The sequence below is a fragment of the Neomonachus schauinslandi genome, chromosome 12, assembly GCF_002201575.2.
Source record: "Neomonachus schauinslandi chromosome 12, ASM220157v2, whole genome shotgun sequence".
Taxonomy (NCBI): Eukaryota; Metazoa; Chordata; class Mammalia; order Carnivora; family Phocidae; genus Neomonachus; species Neomonachus schauinslandi.
The window spans coordinates 86,234,903-86,261,685 of record NC_058414.1 but is presented as its reverse complement, the minus strand read 5'-3'; the positions used below and the strand labels follow the sequence as shown (position 1 = coordinate 86,261,685).

The window sequence follows — 26,783 nt, the reverse complement described above, 5'->3', positions numbered from 1 at the left end:
AAATTTTACTTTACAAAACTCATGAGATAAGGCCATAGGTCAAGTTTTTTATTTTATTTTTTTTTAAGGCTAAGACTAAAATAAATGTTAAATTTTGCCTCAGGTTTTTATTGTTACACATCTAGGTATGGTTCGTTAAGAGAGCGCATCTCCCCCATTAAACTATGAGTTCTTTTAGGAGAGACACTGTATATTTTAAGTCACCAACCTAAGTTTCTAGAACAATATTTTCAAAGTATGTTTTGTTAGAGAAATGAACTTCTTTGAGAGCCGCCCGGTTAGAAACTTTCCGGACAGTCAAGACTACATCTCCCAGAATGCCATGCTCCCCTTGGCCTCTGGATCTGAGGAGAGAATGTCCCAGCCACCATTGCGCCTGAAGGAGACTACAATTCCCAGTACACCTAGGGGCTGCGGAAACCTTGTCAAATAGCCCCTGTTGCCATAGCATCCGGGTCCGGTCCAACCAATCCGGGCGCTCCTACCGAGTAGAGGCGGGTCATTCGTATCTCCGACCAACCGGAGGCATTTTTGTTGTGGCGCGTGACCGGAGGAGGCGGGAGCTGAGGACCGGCGCGTTCTCCTTGCTTCTTGGGGTCGTGGCCTTGCTCCCGCCTTGCAAGGCAAGGGTCCGGGCGCTTCCGCGCGCGTGTGTGCGCGTGGGGCCTGAAGTGCTCGTGCGTCCGGGCTAGGTCTCTGCGGGGGCAGAAGCAGGAACCATGGGTGGGACCTCCAGCACCCGCCGGGTCACCTTCGAGGCGGACGAGAATGAGAACATCACCGTGGTGAAGGGCATCCGGGTGAGTGACAGTGGGCGGGCAGAGGGCCAGCACCCGGACTCGGACCCCAAACCTCCGACCTTCCCGGGACCCGCTCAGCCTGGTTTCCCCCGTCCCGGCCCCCAGTGTTGTCCGGCCCGAAGCCGAGTTCTCTGCAAAGAAGCTTGAAGTTTCAAGACTTGGGACATTCATTCAGAGATATTTCCTGGTTGTGTGCCAAGTGCTGAGCACTGTGCTGGGGCGGTTGGGGGAATGCCGCGTTGAATTAGACTCTCCAGGGGCTCGCAGTCTAGGGTTTGACTGTATTGCTCACAATACAGTTATGGGACTTTATATGAAACCCCAGTCTTACCTTCTGTGAAATGGGACTTGTCTTACTCCTCCTGGGTTCAGGAGCCCCCACCCTCGTTTTGCACTGGCCCCGTTACCTCTCCCAAGGTGAATTGGCGTTTTGAGAACACCTTTATCTGCTCTTGGTCATTTTGTGCTCTCCCTTTGATACCACCCATTGCCGCACACTCACACACCCCGTAGACTTCTGCCTGGGGTGACTTCTAGCTTCTTCGCTTTCACTCGATAACCTCCTCTTTTCCTCCTCTGTGGCCTGCCGCCTAAGTTTTGGACTAGGCCCAGTTGCTTCAGGACAAGTGTCTGCCAGCCTGACAGGGCCTGAGATAGGTTTGCGTATTTCAGGCCGCTGGCGAGTTGTATAGTCAGTTCTCAGCTAGACGTTGCAGAGAAATTTTTCACGTCCCCCACATGTGCTTGACACATAAACTGAAAACTTGATTTTTCTCTAGGGTTTTTAGTACACCAGCACTAACTTCATTAACACTTTCTTCGCTGCACCTGAATCTGGAGCCGCTCGTTTTTGAAAGTATGCTTCAACCTAGTAAATAAAGCAATTTCACTTCTGAAAGTTTTATAATATTTTTTAATTTTTCCTCCTCTGTTATTAGACAACCAACATAAGTAAATGAAATGTGTAAATGATTTTTAGCATCTGTTATCAGGAAATAAAACTTCTTAAATTTTTAAAATGTTTAAAAACTTTTACTCTGAAACTGTTACCTTGAGAAGAATTTATTAAAGTTTCCTTTCTAGAAACTCAGACTGTTGAACTCAATTTTTGGTCTGTGACCACCATTTCTTTATATCATATTAATTAATGATAGCACCACCTTTTGTAATAGAATGTCTGATGCTGCATTGCATTGTTGTGGTTTAGTTTGTACTCTTTGGAGTAAAATAAATCAACTCTGAGTTTTATGCAGAGATTTGTTTAATCTTGCCTTAGGCTTTGACTGTTCCATACCTGAAGGTGAAAAAGAAAAGTAAGGGAGAGCAAAATAAATTTTGGGTGAGAAGACACTGGCCAGAACAATGTATAAATCCATATTCTCTTGCCCTAATACAGACACGGTGATGAGAGCAAACAAAATTAAAAGAAAATTTGGCAACAGCACAGACATTTATATCAAGTATTAGGTAAGATTAAATAGGATAAGTATGACGATTGGGTAGATCTTGGACTAAAATGGAGAGATTGTTTAAAAAACTTTTTCTAAACTTTTTAAGTAAAAGAAGCTGTGTCTTTTGGCCACTCAACCTAACAGAAATACTCTTTATTTTTGTCTTTTCTCACAGAGTATATTTTATTTATGTTATTATAATTCAGGCACACACCGTGCTTCTTTTGACCTCTATGCTTTAGTTTTCTTCAGGATACACCCTTCACCTGGAATGCCCTTGCCGTGTTCTCCCACTTGCTTCAAATCCTTCTTTCTCAAGCTTGATTTGCATCACTGTGCTTTAGTTTTGTCATCTGCAAAATGATGGGCTTGAGTACATCTCTAAGATCTCTGATCTTTTCCAGTTCTGAAATTCTGTGTGTGTCTAGTGGCACTCTACATTTCTTGTAGTCATACTCAGCCCATTGCAATTTCCTCTAAAAATGACACCCTCTTGAATTGTTGAGTCCTGGGGGGTCATCCTGAGTTCTTTGAGGTCCTGTTCAAAAGGACCTTAGTTTGGAGTTAAACAGACCTTGGTTTAAGTCTTCAGATTAGACGTTTACTCTCTGCAGCTTTGGACAAATCACTTCTTTATATTTGGTAAGAAAATGAGGTAAGGTATCTAAAGCATGTAGCACATTGTAGATTTTTAATAAAAAGCAGCTGTTATGATAAGGTTCCTTCACATCCAATACATGAAGATTCTCTGGAGGTGCTATGTAGTTAGTATAGTGGCCAGAGCACTTCCTTTGGAACCTGGCGACCTGGGTTTAGTCCTAGCTCTGCCTTTCACTAGGCTCTGTGGCCCTGGACAAGTCACTCTTCATTGTGTTTCCTTGTTCAGTAAGTCTAGATACTGTAGCCTGCTTGTATTACTTATGTATCAAGCACTGCTTGTGAAAAATCTGACATAATGTATACAAGCATTTAGTGTTTTGACAGTGTTTAGTACTTATATGAGTAGTAGCTATTATTAGAGTTATTCAAGGGAATGGATATATAAACTTACATTGAACTTAATTAAAAATAAGAGCATATTGTGCTCCAACAGGTATACCTAAAAGATGTGGACTGGAAAAAAATAAATAAATATGTGGACTGAGAAGTAGGAGTCCTGCGTTCTGTAGCTGATCACCCGTGTGATTTTTCTTTAGGCAGTTTGTATATTTTTCAGCTGATTTTTGTATTTTTCTTAGCTCAAAATAGTCCCTTAAGATGGACAAAGAGATAAAGTACTTCCACTTCCAAAGAACAGAGTAAAAGGAGGAGAGGAACTCCTTCTAAGTTGCCCTTCTCTAAGAGGTAAAGTTTGGAACCACATGAGACAGAAATAAATCACACCCTAATCTTCATAATATTTTTCTCATCTCTTCCAGACATGTCTTAATCAAACTGACTAAAATACTAAGACCCATTTTTGTCACTTGGTCTTCCTTCCATGTAGCATAGGTCATCTTCTTTGTTTCCCTCTGAGGCTAAGGATAAGCAACAATCTTGGTATCATAAGTGAGCCACTGTTTTTGGCTCAGTTGATTAAAACATGGTGCCGATGAGGCGCAAACTTCAGTGTTGAACTGCGGCTAGGTTCATTCAACTTAGCTGAAGAAAATGTTCCAGATTTCCCCAATTGTCTAATATTTATGTCATTGCTCCTAAGAAATGAGTGTGGAGCAACGATTCACGGACTCAATCACTGCTGGAAAACCAATTCTGCGTTCCACTGATAAGGATAGTAATTTCATCTTCATTTATCTTAATACAGGAAGAATAACATTTAGTAAGCAACATAAGACTTTCAGTAACTAGGCTGTGTCTATTAGTAGATATGTTTTCCCAGATTTTTCTTGCTGAAAATGTCCTCAACGGCTAGCAATTAAAGGACCTACTTACAATTTTAAGTTTAAAGTTTATTCTCACCTACGAGGTGTTATTTTCATGGTATTTATAGCATTTTATTTCCTTTATCCTTAGCAATTGATAGCTTTCCCTCCACTTGCATAAAATCACCCATATTCTTACACCTGATTCCAACTTCAAATCTGAAACAACTCATGGGTTGGATGAAAGGCCACCCTCTTGCCTTGCCTTCCTCTCCAAGTCTAAAATAATTTCTAGGGATAGAAAGACCAGGCATTTTCATTACTCATATCACATGTGCTTAATAGGATTTTTCTGAGCACCTGCTGTGCCGGTTTGGAAGGTATGTTTACCACTCAGTCTTTCACTGGTTTATCTGAAACATCAAAGCTGTGAATGAATTCTTCCAGAGCAAATGTCAACTTCAATGAGTATCATTTTCAAAGTAATATTTATCGTGCTTTCCAGGCATAAATGAATCTCTGCAACTGGCCTTGAAGCTGCAAGCTGAAATTCATAGGAGCCATACATGTAGTAGTGTGGATACTCACATGGAACACAACTAAGGCTTTGGGGAAGTATTGGCAGTTGGGAGCCCCTAAATGAAAAGATTATTTAATGTGAGATGTTGTTGAGGATTCTGGGAAGTGTATATTAACAGAGGCAACAAATCCGGTCAGTCATTGGGAGTGTTGAGGGATGTTGTCGAGGTAATTCAGCTAGCTGGTGGACAATTGGTCCCTTTCCAGTTTAGATATCTATGACTCTCTTGGGCAGAGTACCGTGTTAAGCTTTCTAGGACTTTTCTTTTTAAAGCTTCCTAAGATTTTATACAGACAGTAGAAGTTCATTTCCATTAATGGCAAATGCAAAGAAATATAAATGGCAAATTACAAACATAAGCTAAAAGTTACTATATAAATCTGTATATCTTTCCCTTCCCCTGCTATGCCCTTAAGTAAGGATTTAGGAGTAATATCTTCCAAATAATAATGGCAGTTTTTGGAGCCTATGTCTTAAAATGGTAGTTAAAAAAAGCGAACCAATACTCTCACAGAAGATGACCTATGCTACATGGAAGGAAGACCAAGTGACAAAAATGGGTCTTAGTCTTTTAGTCAGTTTGATTAAGACATGTCTGGAAGAGATGAGAAAAATATGAAGATGAGGGTGTGATTTATTTCTGTCTCATGTGGTTCCAAACTTTACCTCTTAGAGAAGGGCAACTTAGAAGGAGTTCCTCTCCTCCTTTTACTCTGCTCCTTGGAAGTGGAAGTACTTTATCTCTTTGTCCATCTTACGCAGCCTTCTGTTTCTGAGAATACTGGATTCTAGATTGGTGGGTGGTGTATTTGTGCTCATTTTAGATACGACCAGCCAAGGGGGGTGGGCAGTCTTGAGTGGGAAGACCATAGAACATGACCCACATCTTTTTCTCCTCTCTGGAGCACATGTTGGTGTGGTGAGTGGTATAGCCTAGAACTTAGTAAGCCCCATTTACTTAAATTTCTCTTTAGCAGCAGTAGAGAATAGGGCAGATAATCAAAGTCAATGGACTGAATTCTGTGATGTTGACAGGCCCTGGCCCTCTTCTCTTGGTTAACCCTTAGAGTAGAACAGTGTTTCTTTTAGTTTATAGATTATTGTAAACCTGTAAGCTATGGGCTCTGCCCAGAACAATGTAATAAGCAGACGGTTTTGCATACAGCTGAGGAATTAATCCATAGATCCCCAAGTCCATGGACCTCAGGGCATAATTCCAGTGTATGTGTGTGTGTGTGCGCGTGTGTGAGAGAGAGAGAGAGAGCGCACCATTCTTTGCTGCAAATACTTTTTGCACATGGTATTTGCCTTGATGGGGAGTGCAAGAGAGGTCTAGAAACTAGGTATAGTTGCTACAGATCTTTAAATAGGACAAAAGCTTTTCTAACAGAAGTACCCTGTTTAAGGAATGATGTTTCCTGAAGATGCTTCTCTTAGTGAGGGCTTATCCAGCCCTTGCAGAAGCTTATGTTCTACCTCTGACCCTCTTTTGGGTCAGTTCACATCACAAGAGTTGTTCTAAAGCTACAGATTGTGTATATAACCCTGATCAGCATCTCTAAATCTTGTCAGCTGCTTCATGAGTACCCCAGTTCACAGAGATCGGGTGAGTGTGCCGGTCTGAACTTATTTCTGCAACTGGCAGGTCAGCTCAGCTGGTATTAACTGGAGATACAGAGGATAACACAGCATGGCAATTACCTTGTATCAACATGGCTGAGAATGTACTGGGGATAGGGTGAATCATGATTGGAGTAAGCAGAGTGCTACTGTAGGCTGCCATGGATGTGCCTTTGGAAGGGCCTGAGGATCCAGTTATGAAGATTGTAAGGACAAAAGAGGGAGGTTGACTCAACACAACCCTGCAATATGTTTATCACCTCAAAAGATGAATTGTGCTCCTTTGGATGACATACTTATAAATTTACTGAAATATGATCAAAGACCACATTGGAAAATGTTTTGAATTGATACTAGAATTTAAGTAGCAAGTTTTGAGGCATCAGGTAAGCCACAAAAATAAAAAGAAACAATTAGTGATTAGGCTGAAGGGGACACTGCACTTTACCCAAAGAGCATGCATAGATAGGGATAAATGAGCACTTTATATAATCATACTGGGGCTTAGGTAGCTGCTTCTGGCAATAGCTGTAGCCCTGGTCTTCATGCACTGTGTAGTGAAGGAGCTCAGCACAAACTCTGGTCAGTTGGTGAATGGACTAAGATGAACTGATCAGTCCAAATTCCCATGACTGGAGTTGTATTGGTAATAACTTTACCAAATATGTGTGTAGCACGTTATAGTTTATGATGCACCTGTAATAGTCCCTATAACTTGGGCTTAGGTGTTCTTCAATTTCAGACAAGGAAAATGAGGCTGATGGAGATGACTTCCTTAGGATTGTATAGCTAGGGGGTGGCCAGTGCGTTTTCCTCTGTTCAGGTCGGCCTTTAGTTATACTCTCAAGAAATGATACTTTCGAGGCTGCTTTAGTCACTGGAAGGACTTTTGTAGTATTCATTTTGAAAGTAGCAATAGGTAATGGCAATATATAAATTTTGATGAGAATAGATGAAGTGGTATTCAGAAGAAAGGGTAGCCTGTCTCCAATCAGGTGAAGGCTTAGGGCTAACACTTGATTTTTAGCAAACATGTTCACTTTCCGATTGGGTAGAATATATATTTAGTGTAGTTGTAATTCTTTGACGTTGGCCTGAACTATAGAAATATAAATTAAAATATAAAATTATATACATATATATTATGTGAAATTAACTTTATATACTTTAGCCCTAAACAAATTATATTAAATATGTAACATATACAATATATTGTATATAATAGTATATAATACATGGTATATATGGTACTATATGATATGTAGTATATAATATACATAGTATCTTATAGAATACTATATTATTATTTTTTTTAAGTTTTCACAGTTCATTACTACCAACTAGCTATCACAGGCATGTCACTTAACTTCTTTGTACCGTAGTTTCATCTTTAAAACAGAGATTAGAATAGATAATTGCTAAGATTCCTTCCAATTTTCATATGGTAGGATTCTGTGGTTCTGGGGGAATATCTCAGTGATATATTGAATTTTCTATATATCAAGAAAACTGATATGAACTAAAATAGCACAGCTAAACTAATCCTTTCCTATAAGAAAAAACACAAAGACCATGTTAAAGCTCAACTTCCCAAACTTTACTAAACCCATTCTCTCTTTAGCCAGACCAATGAATAGCCCATCACATAACACCAAATATCCTAATTACTAAGTTATTTTAAATTACATTGCAAACCTATTAAAATATATTAAGTCTATGCCACAGTTTTCCTGCATAGAATACTATATTAAAATAGCCTATAAATACATATAATATGTAGTATATTACATTATATATCGAATGAGCTTTATATACATTATGTATCAATTAAAATAGCTTTAAGATTCTAAAACTTAGAAGGCTCATTTTTATCTCCTTAAGAGGAAGTGAATTTATTTTTACATAGGATTGTAGGGCTGTATTGTTTAGCAGAGAAAGCACTGGACTAGAGATTGGGGGTTGCTGCTTATCCTGATGCTACCAGAAAGTGGATGTTACTCAGGACTTATTTCCTCACCTATAAATTGAGAGGATTGTGGTCAATCTTAAAGGGTTTTTTCCTAAGATATATCTCTGCTTCGCAGATGAGTTTCAGCAGCAATGTCAGTGGCTGTCTGTTGTTAGAAAAGAAGCAACTGGCCCTGACATCTTCAAATATAAAGTCCCCTGACGTTGTCCTTTCTAACTTCCATTTCTCTTCCAAGAGTTGTCTTGGGATTTTCCTCCAAAGACCCCAGCTTTTGAGCTGTAGTCTTTCCATTAACTGTCTCCCCTGCATTCTGGTTTGGGTCCTGAGATGTAAGTAACTGTTCAGGTACAAACTGTTTTGTTCACTCATGTATCACAAGGGCCTTAATTAGTGCTTGGCCGAGTAAACATTTAGTGAATGATTCAGTAATATACAGGAGCTCACAGTTTTGTGGAAAGGCAAATACTTGTTCTGTCATGGAGTGCCATGTAGGGAGATTTGTGCAGGGTATGGTGGGGCACAAATAAGGGTAGCCTTGGGTAGGCGGACTTGGAATGGAGTGGGGAACTGATTTGGTCAGAGAAGGCTTTAGGATGTTTGAACTGGATTTGAAAGGTGATTCCTTCCCACGGGGCCAGGGGAGAAGGCAGTGTAGTCATGTGTAAAGGCAAAGAGACGGCATCCAGTAAGTAGCCGGTATGGGTAGAGAACAAGGTATGAAGTATTAAAGCAAAGTCTATGGAAATTGAGGTTGGAGAGTTAGGTTGTGACCAAATGACGAGGAAGTTTTGAGTGCTGTGCAGAAGAAATTGGACTTCTTTGTCAACGGAAGGTATGAAGGATTTTGAAGCAGGGAGTTACCATAATCAGATTTGCATTTTAGGAGGATTATTGAGGGTACCATGAATTAGGGCAGGGGAAATGGGATGGAAGAAGAAATGTGTTCATTAAATATTTAGGGGTTGAGGAATTCATAGCAAAGAGAAAGAGGGAGAACGAAGAGTCAGGGCCAAGTCCTATATTTTGATTTAGAAAGCTGGGTGGAGGTGGTGTCATTAATGAGATAAGGAAAGCAAGAAGAAGAGATTTTGGCAAACACGAATTCAATTTAGGACATGTTGGGTTTGAGGTGCTTGTGGTCTGTCCAAGAGAAGGTGTCCTTTAGGCAATTCAGTGTATAGATCTAGCTTTTGGAACACAGGTCTTGGGCTGGAGATAAAGGATTTAGAATGCATTAATTTATCAACTGCAGTTAAAAGTCAAGGGAGTGGGGGAGTGGGAGGGATGGGGCGGCTGGGTGATAGACATTGGGGAGGGTATGTGCTATGGTGAGCGCTGTGAAGTGTGCAAGACTGTTGAATCTCAGATCTGTACCTCTGAAACAAATAATGCAATATATGTTAAGGAAAAAAAAAAAGAAGAAGAAGAAGGTAGCGGGAGGGGAAGAATGAAGCGGGGGAAATCGGAGGGGTAGACGAACCATGAGAGACGATGGACTCTGAAAAACAAACTGAGGGTTCTAGAGGGGAGGGGGGTGGGAGGATGGGTTAGACTGGTGATGGGTATTAAAGAGGGCACATTCTGCATGGAGCACTGGGTGTTATACACAAAGAATGAATCATGGAACACTACATCAAAAACTAATGATGTAATGTATGGTGATTAACATAACATAATAAAGAAAAAAGAAAAAAGTCAAGGGAGTGGATGAGATGACCAACGAGAGCACTTAGAGTGAGAAGAGAATAAAGGCAAAGAAGCGAATGTGGGGCCCTCTAGCATTTAAGGGTAGGCAGGGAAGGGGAAGATGTGACCAGAGTCCTAGGTCAGTCAGAGTAGTGGGAGGTCAGAAGAGCCAATGGAGGGGTTTCCAGAAGAGGACAGTGACCAAAGGTGTTAGATGCTAAAGGGAAGCCATGTAACTTAGGTGTTTTATAAATATAAATATAAAAGGTTATTTGGTGATTGGTGACTTTTACAAGGATACCGCTGTATTGGGTTATAAGCTAGATGGTGGTGAGTCAAGGAAGTGGAAGTGGGAAGGTCTTTGTAGATAGAGGAGAGGGATCATCCAGTTACATGGCCCAGAAACCCGGATGTCCTGATGACTTATGCTTCACTTCCACATCTAGTCAGACACTGAGTCTGGCAGTAAAGCAGGGTACCTGAATGGGACCTTGAGACTCAGACTTCCTGGGTTTGAATCCTGGCTCCGTTACTGATGAAATGTAAAATCCAGAGCAGGTTATTTAATCTGGCCGTGCTTCAGCTTCTCACCTATACAGTGGAGATAATAAAAGTATCTATTTCCTATAATTGTTAAGGATTAAATGAGTAAAGTGTTTTGTTTAGTGTAATGCCTGGCACATAATAAGCAATCAGTGAATGTAAGCTATTTTGAATCCTAAATATCTTTTGAATGTATTCCCTTTGGATTACCATAATAGTTTTTTTTTTAAATATGTATAATTTACATAAATTCACCTGTTTCTGTGTACAACACTTTTTAATAAATTTACTGAATTGTGCAACCATCAGCACAATCCAGTTTTAAAACATTTCCATCAAACCAATAAGATCTGTCATGCCCATTTATAGTTAATCCCCATTCCTACTCTAGCCTTAGGCATCTACCTCTCTACTTTTTATCTATGCAGAGTTGCCTTTTCTGGGCATTTCATATAAATGGAATTATACAATATGTAGCCTTTTGTGTCTGGCTTTCTTCCCTTAATTGTTTAGCTCTGTCCATATTGTAGCATGTATCAGAACTTCACTTCTTTTTATTGCTGAATTGTATTCCATTGTCTGGATGCATAATGTTTTGTTTATCCATTCACCAGTAGATGGACATTTGCTTGGTTTCACTCCTGCTATATTATGAATAATGCCCCGTAAACATTTCTGCACCAATCTTTGTGTGGACATATGTTCAATAGCTTCTTAATTGATCCTTTAGCTTCCTTCAGGGGTCCTCCTGATTCTGTTCTTGTCCCCCTCCAATCTGTTCTCTGCATTGTAGCTAGAGTGATCTTTCTAAAATGTAAGTCTGATCTTGTCACTACCCTGCTTAAAATCCTTCAGAAGTGCCCAGTTGCCCTCAGAATCAGTTCAAATCTTCGGAATCTAAAATCTTATTTCACTGTTTCCCTCTCCCCCTCTCCAGCTTCCCGCTTCAGTCATTCTTCCATTCATTCATATTGTTTCAGTCATTTATTTAGCCATTCATCCAATTAACCAGTCTTATTGAGGCTCTGGGAACATAATAGGACAGCCAAATGCTAGCTTTCATGGAGCTTCCTTTTGAGTGTAAAAGGCAGACACACAAGAATGCCTCACATAGTGGTAAGTGCAATAAAGAAAATAAAAAGAATGGTATGATAGTAACTCAGGGGCTGAGGACTCTCAGAGCCTCCGCCTCATTGCCAACTGCCTACTTGTTATCTGTGTTTAGTGCCTGATGGTGGCAAGCCTTGTTTCTCATCTATACCGCCGTGTGTTTCCCTCTTCTTGGAGTACTGTTATGCTACGTCTTCTCTTCCTAACACCTGTTTATCTTTTCCAGCCCCAGCCCCAAACCCTGGCTAGATGTCCTGTCCATTATGCTTTCTGTATACTTCCATTCCAGGCCAGCTGACTTAGGTGGTGCCCTTCCCATTACATTTCGCTGCCTGATGATTGTTTCTTCTACTCCACTTTAAGCAACTCGATGATTATTGAATACCCTAAGTCTAGCCTAGTTCCTGGCAGAGATTTGGTGCATAATAAAATCTGTTGAAAGAGCAATTATTTGTGATTAGCTTGAACAGGAGGGAGGGAAGGATACCATTTCCTTCGGGACGGGAGGGAAGGAAGGAGCTAAGACCTGTTGCTTGCAAAATTAATTTGTAGGATTAGGGGAGGAAAGTTGAAGGAGTTTTCTTGGCTTACATTTTCTCATAGATTACAATTTAGCGCATTGTACAAAATGAGGAGAGGAGTTATTTATAATGAGCAGTTAGCAGTGCATTAGAAGAAGTAAAGAAGTAGTGCTGTGGGGTGCATCTTGAAATCTTAAAACTGTTCTTCCTTCTAGTTTTATAGCAATTAGGTTTCTTTAGGCCATTTATTATACATGTTGATGTAGATGACTACATTACTTGGATGCTATCGTACTATTTTCTTTCTTGTTTTTCATAATTGATTTTATTTTGATGTTGCCTTTTCAGCTTTCGGAAAATGTGATTGATCGTATGAAGGAAACCTCCCCATCTGGTTCGAAGTCTCAGCGGCATTCTGGTGTGTATGGTGCCTCAGGTTTTCAAAATTTTAATTTCAGAATTTTTAGTAGGAAAACTGTAAGTGATAAAAGTTTACTTGATAGTCAAGTTCTTTTGCACTTCTTTCTGTCTGTTGTGTTTTGGGTGTTTGGCTTTTTATATGGAATATTAGAAATTAGTACCACAGTTTCTTTTAAAACATTTTGCACAAAAAAGAGAATGAATTGACTATCAAGCAGTCTTGGGAGAATTTTTTTTCTGATCCAGCTTCTGAACCCTCTATTAAGCTTTGGCAGGTTACCTCATATCTTTTGTGTAAAATGGACTACTTGTAGGAGTATTAGAGATTAAGGAGCAAATATTTATAATAAAATATTGAACTTAGAAAATAATTGATTTACTATTTGCAAATTGTGAACATCACCAATGCTTTTATTTTCTAATAGATTTCTTCTAAGTTTATAAACAGTTTATTTCTTCTCAGTCTTAATTATTGATGAAAATAAGATGTTAAATGACATTTACAGAGAATTATTAAGCCTCATTTTATTTGTGGATCCCATGGGATAAGAGGCTATCTCTCTTTTCTTTGCTCTCTCCTACCCCATCCATTTATTCATCCAACAAATATTTATTGAGCACCTGCTATGTGTCTGGTACTGTTCTTGTTGCTGCCCAGTTTGATGGATGGACATGCTGTTTATTGGAGAAATGGTAATGAGAAAATAATCGAGATGATTTATCTTGGACTAAGTAGTTTCTGTACTTATTAGAAAGGGTATTGTGTGGTAAATCTGCCTCCAGACTGAAATACATTGAGAAAGGTGGGATGCTGCCCAAATGCCATTCACTTGGGGACAGTTGTGACCTTACTAATCATTACTTGTAACCATGAATTGAGCTTCTGATATGTTTAAAGCAGAGGACTAACCCTGTGAGGAAGGGACTTCTTACTCAAATAGTTGAGTAAGAAGTAATGAATAACAAGTAGTTCTTGCTCTTATGAAACTCCTTTTTCAGTGGGAGCATTAAGAGGGGTTCACCGTTCATTAACGTTGACCACTTCCTCCTTGCTGGAAATCCTTTCTTTGGCTTCTGGACCACACTCTTGGTTTTCCTCCCACCTTACTGGCATCTTCAGCCTAGTTGTCTTTGCTCAATTCCACTAAGTAATCTCATCCTGTTGTATGGCTTTTGAATGGTAATGTAGATGCCTGTGACTCCTACAATTGTATTGCTAGCCCTGACCTCTCTCTGAAACAAAATTTAGGCAGCTGCCTACTTGAAATCTCCACTTTCAGATCTTCAACTTAACATCTTCAAAAACAAGCCTTTCTATTCTTCCCCAGGCTTGCTTTTCTCTGTCTTTCCCAGTAAATGGCACAGGTGGTCAAGCCCCAAACCTGGGCCCCATCCTTTCCTTACTCCTTACATTAGGCCGTAAGCCAGTTCTGTCCTGTCTGTCTCCACAACACATCTGAGTATGAGCCTTTCACATCTGTCTTTGTGGCTGCAGTCCTGATCTAGACAACCAGTGGCTCTCACCTTGCCTTCTTAGGAGCCTTGTAATTGGCTCCCTATTTCCTCTCTCATCCCCTTACACTTTGCCACACACACAGAGGCCTTAGCAATCTTGGAGAAAAAAATTAATCAGTCCATGTCACATCCCAGTGGTGGTTCTCCATGGTACATGGAATATAATTTGAACAGCTTTCCTTGGCCTCTGAGGAGGCACACCATGACTGGACCCATTTTGTTTTTTATCTCATCATTTATCATCTCCTACGACCCTTCTTTTACTTATGCACAGTGGCTGCCATCTCCATCAGAAGATAAGTTCCAGGGACCTTGTTCCTTGTCTGTTTGTTCACAGCAGGATTCCCAGCTTCTAGGATAGTTCTTAGTGCTTAGTGTTGAGTTACTTTAGGGCAGATGCCATTTTATACACACACACACACACACACCCATATATATTTTTTAAAGATTTTATTTATTTTTAGGTTAGAGAGAGAGAGCATGAGCAGAGGAAGTGACAGAGGGAGAGGGAGAAGCAGACTCCCCGCTGAGCAGGGAGCCCGATGTGGGGCTTGATCCCAGGACCCTGGGATCATGACCTGAGCTGAAGGCAGATGCTTAACCATCTGAGCCACCCAGGCGCCCCTATATATATATTTTTTTTTTTTTAAGAGAGAGAGCACGTGTGTGTGTGAGAGTGGGGGAATGGAGGGGCAGGGAGAGAATCTCAAGCAGGCTCCACGTCCAGCATGGAGCCTGACATGGGGCTTGATCTCACGACATTGAGATCATGACCTGAGCCAAAATCAAGAGTTGGATGCTTAACCAACTAAGCCACCCAGGCACCCCCATTATACATTTTGAAAGTAGCTACTCATGATCATTCTGGAATATAATTCTATAAATTTAATTCAGGTGACATTTATTGAATGTCCACTATTGTGCAAATAATTAAGGTCTGTACAGAAACAGAAAAAAAAATCTTTCCTTTCAAAAAGTTTGGGGTTTTTGGGCAGAAACAACTAAGTATATAACAAGACTATAAGAAAGATAGAAGCATAAGAGAAACCTAGACAATATTAAAATTAAGTATATCAGGTATTCTGGCTTACGAATAACTTTTGGTGTGTGGATATTTTTTAAATTGGAGTTTGATCCAAAATATGATTTGTTTTAGGTAGATTTCTTTTCTGCCTATTGTGTTGGAGAGAGGATGATAATGGTGATGATGACAAGAAATAAGGAAGAGTGATAAATAATACTTAATGTCATTTGTACTTAAATAATTTCATTTGTGTGTCTGGCACTCTGCTAAATCCTTTATATGTCTTAATCTCATTTGATCCTTATAATCCTGTGAGGAAGGGACTGTTATCAGCCCATTTTACACAGAAGGAAACTGAAACTTGACCTGATTAATTTTCTTGCCTAAAGGCACAAAGCTGGTAAGCAAAGGAGGCAGCAGTTGAATTCTATCCCGTTTGACTGTGAGCCACTCTGTTTTATTATAATCTGCAGGACACCTTGCTAATTTTTGTGGAAGGAAAGTGACAGAATCTAGTTGGAGGGAAAGAGATCCCTTCTAGTGATGTGCTGCTTGAGTTTAGGAAAGAACCTTCTATTAGCAATTGTTGCTTCTTCTAGCTTTTCCCCATGTTGGTTCTCATTCAGTAATGTGTTGAAGGAGAGAAGGTGTTTTCCTTCTTGGGTTGGTTTCTTGAACTGATACTTTGAGAGAGTGGGTGTGAGTGGGAAGGCTTTCTATGAATGCTCATGGTCTGGGCTGCAGTGCATGACCTGACATTGTGGTGCGCCCTGTCTGTGCTGAGGGATCCATCCCTTCCCATTTCTAGGTTTGACATGACTGATGAACACTGGTCCATGACCAGCCTGGGCGCTGAAAACTCTTGGAACGCCACCTCGTGTTTTGGTGGTCAGGTTAGAACTGAACTCCTAATGGTAGCCCCTAGTCACATGTGGCTTGAAGAGTTAAATTAAAATTAATTAAAATGAAGTAAAATTGACATTTTAGCTCCTCAGTTGCATTCGTCATATTTCAGTGCGCAGTAACCCCATGCAGCTAGTGGCTATCTTGTCGGACAGTGCAGATACAGGACACTTTCATCATTGCACAAAGTTCTGTTGCACAGTCTAGTCTAGAATATGTCAGGGTGTGGCTTTGGGAGGTCCATCAGATGATTTTAATGAGGTCGATGGTGCTGTGTGTTTGTGAATCTTGTTGCCCGCCTTTCCCACCTCCCAGCTCCTCCTCCAGGATTGTGAGTGAATGGACACTTCAGGGAATATGTCCCTGGGGTGTGCTGTCTTCACCACAGTCTATAGAAGAGCTTCCTGACCTGTGTGTTACGGGTGTATTGGAGGTATGGATTCTCTGGACTCCTGAGTAACTGGGGTACACCTGTGCCCTCATGTTCCACACAAATACTTGCTGGTTTTGTCTGTACCATGATGTGGTACATGATACGGTCCCCTGAATAGAACATTTCTCTCACCTATTCCAACCCAACTCAAGAAAAGAACCAAGATCTGACAAGCTATTTTGAAATGATCTTGCCCTTAGGTTAAGAATGCAATTAGACTATGTGCAAATTAACAGAGATTTATTCTTCTTAAAATTAAAAAAAAAATGTTTATAAAAGTAGAAAGCCTCAAAGTTTATGTTCTTTTCTGCATTTGTCTCATTTGGGGGCTAGTTAATACTCAGTAATAGATTTCTTACGATTTATAACTTAGATGTGTTATGAAATAATTTTTTAAGTCTATAAAAATATATTGATAAAATGTCACCAGCCTTTTCTACACTTTTCAGTGTCAAGTAAATTATATTAAATGTGAGTTAAATTTTTAATATTCATTAAAATGCCTTCATCCTCATAGGAATCTAATTCATACCAGCCCTAGGCTCTTCATATGTGTGACTATAAGGCAGCATATTTGATGGAATGAGGGCCCTTGGATTTTTGTATACAGGAACCAAGTTGTGTTATGTATATAGTTTCGAGAATATAATTTATGCTCTAAGAAAGTAAGTTCCTCTAAAGGCTTTACTGAAACTTTTTTTGCCAAACCTTGAACCAGATCAATGAATCGTTGCAATAAGTATTTGCATGTAAAGCTGTTCAGGCAAAATAATACAATATGTGACACACAGCAGATTGTAATGCCACTTTAATAAATGAATGTGCTCTAAACTTAACTGTGTCCTCAATGCCTCAAATTCTTCGCTGTGTTAATGTGTTATCCCAGCTACGTTGATTTGATTTTACACCAGGGAATTTTTTAGGCTGTCTTAAGGGGATACTATTGCACATAGTTATACACTGACCTTTTCATTAACATCTTGCATCTTTTGATTTTAAAAACCAGTGTTGGATATTGATTTTCTTCATTTTCACCCCAAACCTTGGGTTTTTCTGGCTTATAGTGAGGTCAGACCTCTCGTGTTTGACCCTGCCTGATGTTGAAGAAACTCTGTCCCCAAATCAATAGGAAAAAAACAGGCAGGAAATGATATTAGGAGGCTATTTGTCGGTTTCCTAAGCCACTAGCAACCAGATGAAAATGATGCATCTGGAAAAAAGACAAATGAACTCACTTTTATTATTATCCTCACTGTGCAAGTTTCTCTGTACATTTCTTGTCACTGTGAAAAATAAGAAAGATTTGCCGATTTGTGTTAAGTACATCACTGAGATAACTAAGTATTTGGCAGCCTTAACAAATTGCAGGAAACCAATTTAAGCTGGAAATAGCACGGCCCAAACTAAATAGCCAATTTAGGGAAACAGATTCATCTATATGTTCTGTGTGTTTTTCTCCCAGAATCTAGCCCTCTTAGTTATTTTTAAACAGCTCTTTAAGGCCTATTTAGACATAACACAGTAGGGAGAGATCACAGTAAACAAGTTGTGCTTGTTCTTTTGACTTGAGTTACAAGAACGGAATATCTAGGTTTCCAACCTTTAAAATACGAAACTTTGTTGATGTCAGTTTCTCAACTCTGCACTTCTTGTGCCGTAATAGATAATTTATCTTGCCAGTTCCTAAAAGGAAGTTATGTGTACACTATTGACTTAAAGGTTTTAAATCAAATTCTCTAGTCGGTATATTCTGCTCTTAAAAATAAATCCACGGTCTACGTCTAATGGATGGTTGAACTCATATTGTTAATTCCATCCATCAACAAATACTAGCATGGCAGCGATACTTGGCTTCAAGGAATTGTTAGTTTGGTCAAAACCTATTTAACATTATAGTGTAGTAGATAAGTCCTAGTTTAGTACCCTTCACCTGCTCAGTTAATATTTTTGCGTTGGTGAATATGTAAGGGAGATAGAATGTGTAAGAAGTATAGAAAGTGTTTTAGGAACTCAGAGAAGAAGGTCAAGAGCTTGGGCAGACAGATCACCGGGGGAGGTGGGGGTGTTTGTGTTGAAGGTGTTCAGTGGTATCGGTACACAGACCTGAATAATGTAGATGAAGGGTACATGTAGGGGTCTCATGAGAGGAAGGTTGGGGAAGTTAAGGAGTTTCCTTTTATCCCGTAGGGCCAAGTGGCTCCTGAGCACTTGCATTTAATCTTAGGATGCAAGTATAGAAAGTTGCATTCGTTGCTACTTTTCACGTATACTCAGATATTAATAAGGCTTTTATGGCTAAAAATGTAGTGATTTTCTCATTGATATTTTTATATTTAACAAATCTAAATTGTAAGAATATATGTTTTCTACTAGAGTACTAAATAAAATTTTCATTTTCATGAAAGGATAAGCAGCCCGTAAGCATTTTTATTTGCCCTTAACTGGCCCTATGGCAAAAAAAATAAAATGAAAAAAACACAAAGTTGCCCTCAGCTGCTTGGGGCAGTGTAGGGCACAACATGATTTCTGAGCAGGGCAGGTGAAATAAAGCAAATGGGTTCTTGGATAAAGTACAGGATGCATTGGAAATCAGAGATAGGGACGACTGCCATGCATGGTGGGGATGGAAGAGGAAGAAGGACTGTGGGTGGATCTGGTGCCTGAGGCCACATGGCTGGTTAGTGGCGGTCCTGGACTTGAACTTCAGTCCTTGCGCCCTCTGGTCCAGGGCACCTTCCCTTGTGTCCCTTGATTTGTCACTCTTGTGTTTATTTTTGAGAAACCAGCACAAATTTAAACCCACTTTATTTTAAAATTGAGAGCAATGGTTCCATCTTAAAAATGGAACAAAAAAATCATTGACAGTATAGCTTACATTCCATGGTATTTTGGGATGGTGAAAGGGGAGTCATGCAGAAAAGAAAAAGCTCCAGCAGTAGAGGAAGGGAATTAGAGAGAGATGCTTAGTAGGTTCTGAAATGTCACTGAGTCACGCCTTCCAGTAGTTTTTTGTGACTTAGGACTTCTGCCCTTTGGTTTCTGAGTTAATTAGATTGACCACTGGCTGAGCTGCTTTTTGTGAAATCTTTGGAGGCCCCTGCCCTGTGACTGGTGTAGCATATTTGCATTAGGGCTTCCAAGGGGTATGAAATCAAGTGGGCCAGAAATTCCTTACTTGTTCCTCACTTACTAGAAAGAAGAAGCTATTTTGTTGGGTGCATTGCACACTGCAGATTAGAAATATAGTAACGCCATGGGGTCACTGTACTCAGGAGCTGGAAGGAAGGAACGTCAGCGACCACAGGGAAATAAAGAGAAAAGCTGTATTTAAGAAGCGCTCCACTTTTTGCTGCCATAGATTTTGACGCTGAAGTGAATCATAGGACAGTGGATTGTGTTTTCTCATAGAACAAGTGTTGTTATTGGGCATAACAATCAAATAAATCATAGCTATCACTAACGATATATCATAAACCACAAGGAGAAAACAACTCTAAAGTATAAATTTTATAATCATGCTTCAGGAGTTATAAAATAAAATATCAGGTAGTGTTTATATAAGCAGCTCTAACGGATTATACAGTGAAGGACATACAATACCTAAATATACTACCTTTGATTTAAATTTAATATGCCAGTTGTAAAATAAACACTTGATTAACAGTATTTTTGCCTTTCTTAGAATTTGATAGACTTTGAGGGCATCATCTGGATGGCCCAGATCTTGTAAAATAAATTGCCCAGGAGAGTTTCAGATGTACATTTTTCTACTGAAAGCTGAGGTATTCAAAATCAATCCATTGACCCTTCTAGCTGTCAACCAAATAGTAGGTTATTGTTGTTGATGATGTTTTCCTTTGTAAAAAACATTTTAAAAGTAAGGTGTGACCCAGCATTTCATTTCTTCCCTCTACCCTTTCCTGTCTCCCTGGTTTATTCAGAATTACATGTACGGTACTCTATATTAGGCCAAATCAGGGCTACCAGGGAGCAATAAGTGCTTTTAAGTTCCCTTTTCAACCTGTTCTGCCCCCAGGCCTGCTTGACTTTGTTGACAGCTGTGACCTTGCTTGAGTGTTTCTTGAAAAGCGTTGGGAACTCATGTGGGTCATTATAGCGAGGCTCTTCAGACTTCTTTCACGGGATTGCTGTGGCACGCTTAAGACAATATTCTGGTTCTGCATGCCCTGGTTCCCCTGAGTGCTTAATTGGAATATGGGTTTTAATTAGCCAGCACCAGATGATTGCAGCTTGAAATTACAGGGGAGTAAAGGTAATATCTCCTTACTTAAAGGCAGAAGGTAGTCAGAACATCTCGCGGATTGTGTGATGGGGAGGTAGATGCTGCAGATGCTGCAGAAAGTGTTTGGTGACTTTGTTGGCAGGATTCAGTTCCTTTGTCACATAGGCCAGTGCCGCAATCTGCTCCTCACTTCATGCTCCCTTGCTCTTATTTATTTGGCTGGTCTCCGCCCCTTGTGGCTCTAGTCCGACAGGGGACACCCACCAGCCTCGCTGTGTACTTGCTGAGTAGCAGCAGAGCTTTGCTCTGCATTTCCCTTCTTATGGTTGCAAGTTATACAGTTTCTACCATCCTGGTGTCACTGACCCAGTGGCTGCCAACCTCCCTCCTGCCATGTTCTAACACTATCTTGCTTGGGGTCCTGGCTTTCAGCCGTGCGGTTCCCAGTCTCTTCTCACTGGCAAAATGTAGAACCAATCATGCCATTCTCCTGCATACTGCTTGAGAGGTTCCACTTCCCCTAGGCTGGCCTAAATTTCTTTTACGTAGCCAGCAGGTCCTGCGCAATCTCTGTGCTGCTTTATCTCCTCCCTCATCTCCCAGACCCACCTGTCTCATGTCAAGCTCTTGTCTAGTCCTACTGAAGTTCTTGAGTGTCCTTGAACATGTCCCTTTTGGGTTTTTGACAATGTGTGAATTTCTGTGTGAGCACTGTTCCTCCAGCTGTCTTCCCCAGCCCCAGCCCCACCTCACCTACTTGTCTTCTATCTGGCCATCTCTCCTTGTTCACATGGCTGCCTGGAAATCATGTACCCCAGGAAGTATTTCTTGACTCCAGGTCTGGGTTAGGTGCCCCTCCTGCATGGCCCCACGGCACCCTGCGTGTGCTTCCCCTGTCCCAGCACTGGTCCCATAGTGCTGCACTTGCCCATTTACTCAGCCCCGTCCCTCAGATACCACAGCTTGTCTTCACTCGTGGGTCCTCTCGGGACCTCCTTCTGTGGTACTTCTTTCTGTATTCCCTTGCCTTGGTGGCGACCTGTCTGCTGAGGTGAAAGCAGTTAGAGGTGTATCTTTGCTATGGGTAAGCATCGACCTGTTGAGGTGTGACGATTAGGAAAACTTGGATAAAAACAAGTCTTAGAGGGCTAAGGAGATTTCGCTTTCTTCAAGAGCCGTTTTCCCATCATCTCAGGGCCGACTTCCCAAGTTGATACCTTTTTGAAGGGTCTCCTGTTCTTGTATCACGAAGTCTACAGTACTGATCCTTGTTACAGTATATGCTTCATTCTATTGTAACTACTGGTTTAGTTGTCTGTCTTTTCTACTAGACTGTGAGCCTTTGAGGTCAGAGGACGTTTGTTCCTCATCTTGTGGACTCCCAACCACGGTGACGAATTAGAATACATGTTTAGGGAACGTATTAGCTGAAGCCAGTCAGGTCATGAAGCCTGGTATGTACATGTGCATGTGTCAGCTAGACGCAAGGCGGAAAGGCGATCTTTCTCTTAAGCTTGTTCGCTGGGTGTGGGCGTGAGGGTCCTCGCCAGGCCCAGGGTGGTGGCCATACAAAGCTTTGCCAGTTCTAGGTGTTAACCATAGAAAACCCAGTGGATCCAGTTGTAAGAGAGAACTTTCTTGAGCACCATCTTGTGAAAAGCACAGTTTGTGGAGGTAGTGGCTGCAGAGTAGGGCCCTGATTTGGAAACGTTGATGTGGAGTTTCGTGTCCCACTCCTAGTTATTAATTTAGTTTAGAAAAGAAATAATCTGCTTAGATTTTTGCCAAGTTTTGGGGCGGGCTGAAGAAGGTTGGGATTTTTCCCCTCTAAGACCCTCCACTCTTAGTTCCTGGTACCCTGCTCACTTTCCTTGTCTGTCGGGGTCAAAGCTATGACATTTGTCCCTTTGCCCTGAAATTTTAGGATAAGAGTTTTAGGTTGCTTACATCAGGCCTCTGACTTTGCAGAGCAGCTACTCAGCCCTGGCAGCCTCCTCCAGGAAGCCCCTTTACTGTCTTCCTGTTGTCAAAACTCTGGGACCCTTGAAAGTAGAGCTCTACTTCACCGTCTCTTCTTCCTGGGCAGTTGTTCCCATGCTGGATTTCCATTTCTGGCTCAACTCTTTCCACTCTTGTCTTCCAGAAAGGCTGGTCTCTCTGCTCTCAGCTGACTTCCTCAAGTCCCTGGGGCCAGCTCTTTGAAGCCTGGGGGTTTTGGGTCTGGAAGCTCAGGAACTTTGAGGTTTTAGGGATTGGAAGGAAGACCCACTGCTTGTGTCCTCTTAGGCCAGTGTGGAAAAGACCCTGAGACCAAGGAGCTGGCTCGCCTCTGTGTTCATACACACACAAATAGCTAAGCATTAACTAACAATGATAAAAGAAAAACTTCTAAGAATTTGGCTGAGCTCATATGGGCGTCTACCCAAGGTATCCTATTTTCACCTTATTGCCATGCACTATGGTAATGATAATGCATATAATTATATCAGATTGGCTTTGCCCTACATTTTATTTGGTAGTTATGCTAAATTCTTCTGATGCAATTAGTCTTTGTTATTGACATAACGGTCATCTCATTGCTTTGAAAAATAAGATAAATATTGATTGCCGTGTATCATTTTTGAGGGTGGACCTGAGGAATTATAACAAAATCAATTACCATAATCAGGATAGATTTGATTTAAATAAAAAAAATATAAAGCAGTGTTTAAGATTGACAACTCCCCCAAAACATTTTTATTGTTTTATTAATGCAGCCAGCAAAGTTGTGGATTCTGAATGTTGTCTTTATAATTATTTAAACAAATTATTTTAGCAAAAACACTTCCAAAGCGCTCAATTCATTTCCCTTCTTAAAACTTGTGCTTTTAGCAAGAAGAGATGGCTTTAACTCACTGTGTGCATGCACACTTGCGGACATCATAGCGCTGATCAACTCTGTTTTCCTTTTCTCAGTTAAGAAGAATGTTACCCGAGCAGCTTTAGTTTAATTTTGTGGGACAACCAGGACACCCACTGGGCACAGGGTGTTTCTTTAATTTTTTAAAGTAACATGGTGACTTCTCTGGGAATCTCATGAGATTGAGCCCATAAACTGCCTTCGTGACATCTTTATAAAATTTTTCTGGAAAGGTTGCTTTAATATTCTTTCTTAGAAACTTTTTTTTTTTTTTAAGAATTTTTATTTATTTATTTCGACAGAGAGACAGCGAGAGAGGGAACACAAGCAGCGAGAGTGGGAGAGAGAGAAGCAGGCTTCCTGCCGAGCAGGGAGCCTGATGCGGGGCTCGATCCCAGGACCCTGGGATCATGACCTGAGCCGAAGGCAGACGCTTAATGACTAAGCCACCCAGGCGCCCCTTTCTTAGAAACTTTTTAGAGTGATTATTGTAAGATTATGGGAAGTTATAATCCTCTTTTCATGATTATTCTTTGACCTTTGACATATTTTATTAGTTTTTTAATAAAAAAATCTTTGAGAAAACATAGACTATAATTAAAAAACAATTTTTTGTCAAGCCTGATAAACACGCAAATGATAAATTGGTCCCTCTAATTTTTTCCTGTCTTATTAAACATTATATGTCTATTGAAATAGACATTGTTTCATGGTTCATGTTCATCTTTTTGCCAAATGATGTTTGCAAAAATGACAGAGTAAATTTTAAAAAGCCATTTTTAAAAAATTGCTCATTTTTACTGCTCATTATTGCTTACAGGACTTTGAACTGAAACTTTTTAAGGCTATGTTATGTTTTGATTGAGAACTACCCTCTTCTCCATCCAAGTAAAATTCTTTTAGTTGAACTGTCACAGAGGCCTCTGTAGTGCTCAAGTCTGCAGCATTATTTCCGCTGTGCTGCAGGAGGTACGGTCTGTCCCAGGCTAACCAGAGGCTGCAGAGGCTGACTGAGATCACCCACCTGTTGCCCTGCACTGATGCAGTGCGATGGCGATTCTAGAGGAAATGAACCCGTTTCTTCAAATAGGAAATGGAAAGGTTGTAGCTGAACTACCTTTGAATAGAAGTGTCTGTGTGTGCGCCCGCGCACACATGCACACTGTATGTTTAGTGTTCAAAGAGCTTTTACCACTTAATAGCTGTGTGATCTTGTCTTATCTCCGTGTCCTCCAGGATAAAATGGAGAGACTAATTTCACATGGTTGCCATGGAGACTAAATGAGATAATGTACAGGTGCTGAAATATAGCAGGTGATCAATAAATGTCCCTCTGTTGGGGCGCAGTCGTTAAGCGTCTGCCTTCGGCTCAGGTCATGATCCCAGGGTCCTGGGATCGAGCCCTGCGTCGGGCTCCCTGCTCAGCGGGAAGCCTGCTTCTCCCTCTCCCGCTCCCCCTGCTTGTGTTCCCTCTCTCACTGTCTCTCTCTCTGTCAAATGAATAAATAAAATCTTAAAAAAAAAAAAAATGTCCCTCTGTTAACATAGCATTTAGGGCTCTGACTTCACTGCCACCTTTCACACACTCCAGGGTGACTCTGCCGGTCTGTCTCCCTCTTTGCCTTTCACTTGGTGTTGTGTTCCCTTGTCCCAACAATCATTTATTGAGTCCTGGCTGTGTGCCAGACACTGCACTGAGTGCTGGGCTTTCAAGGATGAATCAAGCAGAACAACAGTATGAGCTATAATGGAGGTACACATGGAGCATAAAGAATTAAGGACTAACTGCCTGGGGAGGTCAGGATAGACATCAGGAAAGAGGTGGTGATATTTGAGCTGAATATTGAAGGATGAATAGGAGTTTACTACCTAACAGACATAATGGAATTGATGGTGGGGGCTGATGGGAAGGAGGAGGGGCACGGTTCTCTCTTCTTGGGAGAAGAAATGGTGGTTGCAGCAGTTAGAATCAAAGGGCTTTGTGATTTCTGGGTAGTATAATTCGTTATATTTATTTGGAATGTAGGCACCGAGTGGGAAGATTAGAGTACAAGGAGTAAATATGGATGGAATAATAAAGCTAAGGAGTGTGGATTTACTTCTGTAGGAAACGACTCCATTCCTATGTTTCTAAACTTGATTTTAACTGTTCGTGTGTGTACGTATGATCAACTCTTATTTGAAGGTCACCTTATCAGAACTTCTCTTGATCCTATTTACCGTGCCTTTCTCTGAACACACATGATAACTTTGTATTTTTCCCTTGGCAGTCACTATTTCTACAAAAAAATAAGTTACTTATCAATAGCTGTGTTAGCATCTTTACTCTTCGGTAAGCTCCTTGAAGGCAGAATTCATACCTGAAAGCCCCTCGGGTCCCACTGTGACCCTCTGGCATCTGCCTTACCTGTAGAGAGGCTGCTTAAGAATGGAAGGGCCCATGAGCCAGTTTCTTCAAAATACTTGTTACCTCAGAAACATTCTGTTCAATGAGAGAAGCCAGTCGCAAAAATCCACATATTATATGATTCCGTTTTTATGAAAAATGTCCAGTGTAAGCACATCTCCAGAGAAAGAAGGTAAATTAGTGGTTGCCTAGGGCCGGGGTGGTGGGGGTGCAGGTGGTGAGGATAGAGATGCCTGCTGATGGTTGGAGAACTTTTTAAGTCTGCTAAAAAGCTCTGACCCTGTATACTTTAGATGGGTGACTTTTATGGTATAGAAATTTTATCTTTGCTTTTGAATCTTACCAGATTTTTAAAAAGTATCTTCAATGCATATTTTTTCCTATTCCCTTGTTTACAATATACACTTAGGGACTTGCATTATATATTTATTATTCTGTTATAAAATTTGACTTGGAACTTAGTAGAAAGTAGGTGAAGTAGAGCTTTGGGAATTTAGTACCCCGTCAGAGATGCAAGGGAGTGTGAGAGGAACTCTGATGAGCCTATGCAGTGACCTCATTCTCCTGTGAGTTATTTTAGTATCAGTGAAGTGACATTGTTGGATATATTTGAACAGTATATTTTTATTTTTCAAGTTTTTGAAGAAGGTTGTCTTAGAGAGTAATGCATTGCTTTGTCTTTTTTTTTTTTTAAAGATTTCATTTATTTATTTGACAGAGATAGTGAAAGGAGGAAAACAAGGGGGGGGGGGGGGGGGTGGGAGAGGGAGAAGCAGGCCTCCCGTGGAGCAGGGAGC

At 40.6% G+C, this 26,783-nt stretch overlaps 1 protein-coding gene across 5 annotated transcripts in view; it reads left to right on the top strand.

Moving 5' to 3' along the window:
- Nucleotides 1–543: 543 nt before the first annotated feature.
- CHCHD3 (coiled-coil-helix-coiled-coil-helix domain containing 3) overlaps nucleotides 544–26,783 on the top strand; it is a 271,107-nt gene continuing 244,867 nt past the window's right edge. For 3 of the 5 annotated variants that reach the window (XM_021692981.2, XM_044920172.1, XM_044920173.1), the window contains exons 1-2: nucleotides 562–800; nucleotides 12,491–12,560. In XM_021692981.2, coding sequence (XP_021548656.1) covers nucleotides 720–800; nucleotides 12,491–12,560 — 151 coding nt within the window. In that variant the 5' untranslated portion in view covers nucleotides 562–719. Of the gene's footprint in view, nucleotides 801–12,490; nucleotides 12,579–26,783 lie in introns of all 5 variants that reach the window. The other 2 variants (XM_044920171.1, XM_044920174.1) reach the window with 2 other exon arrangements.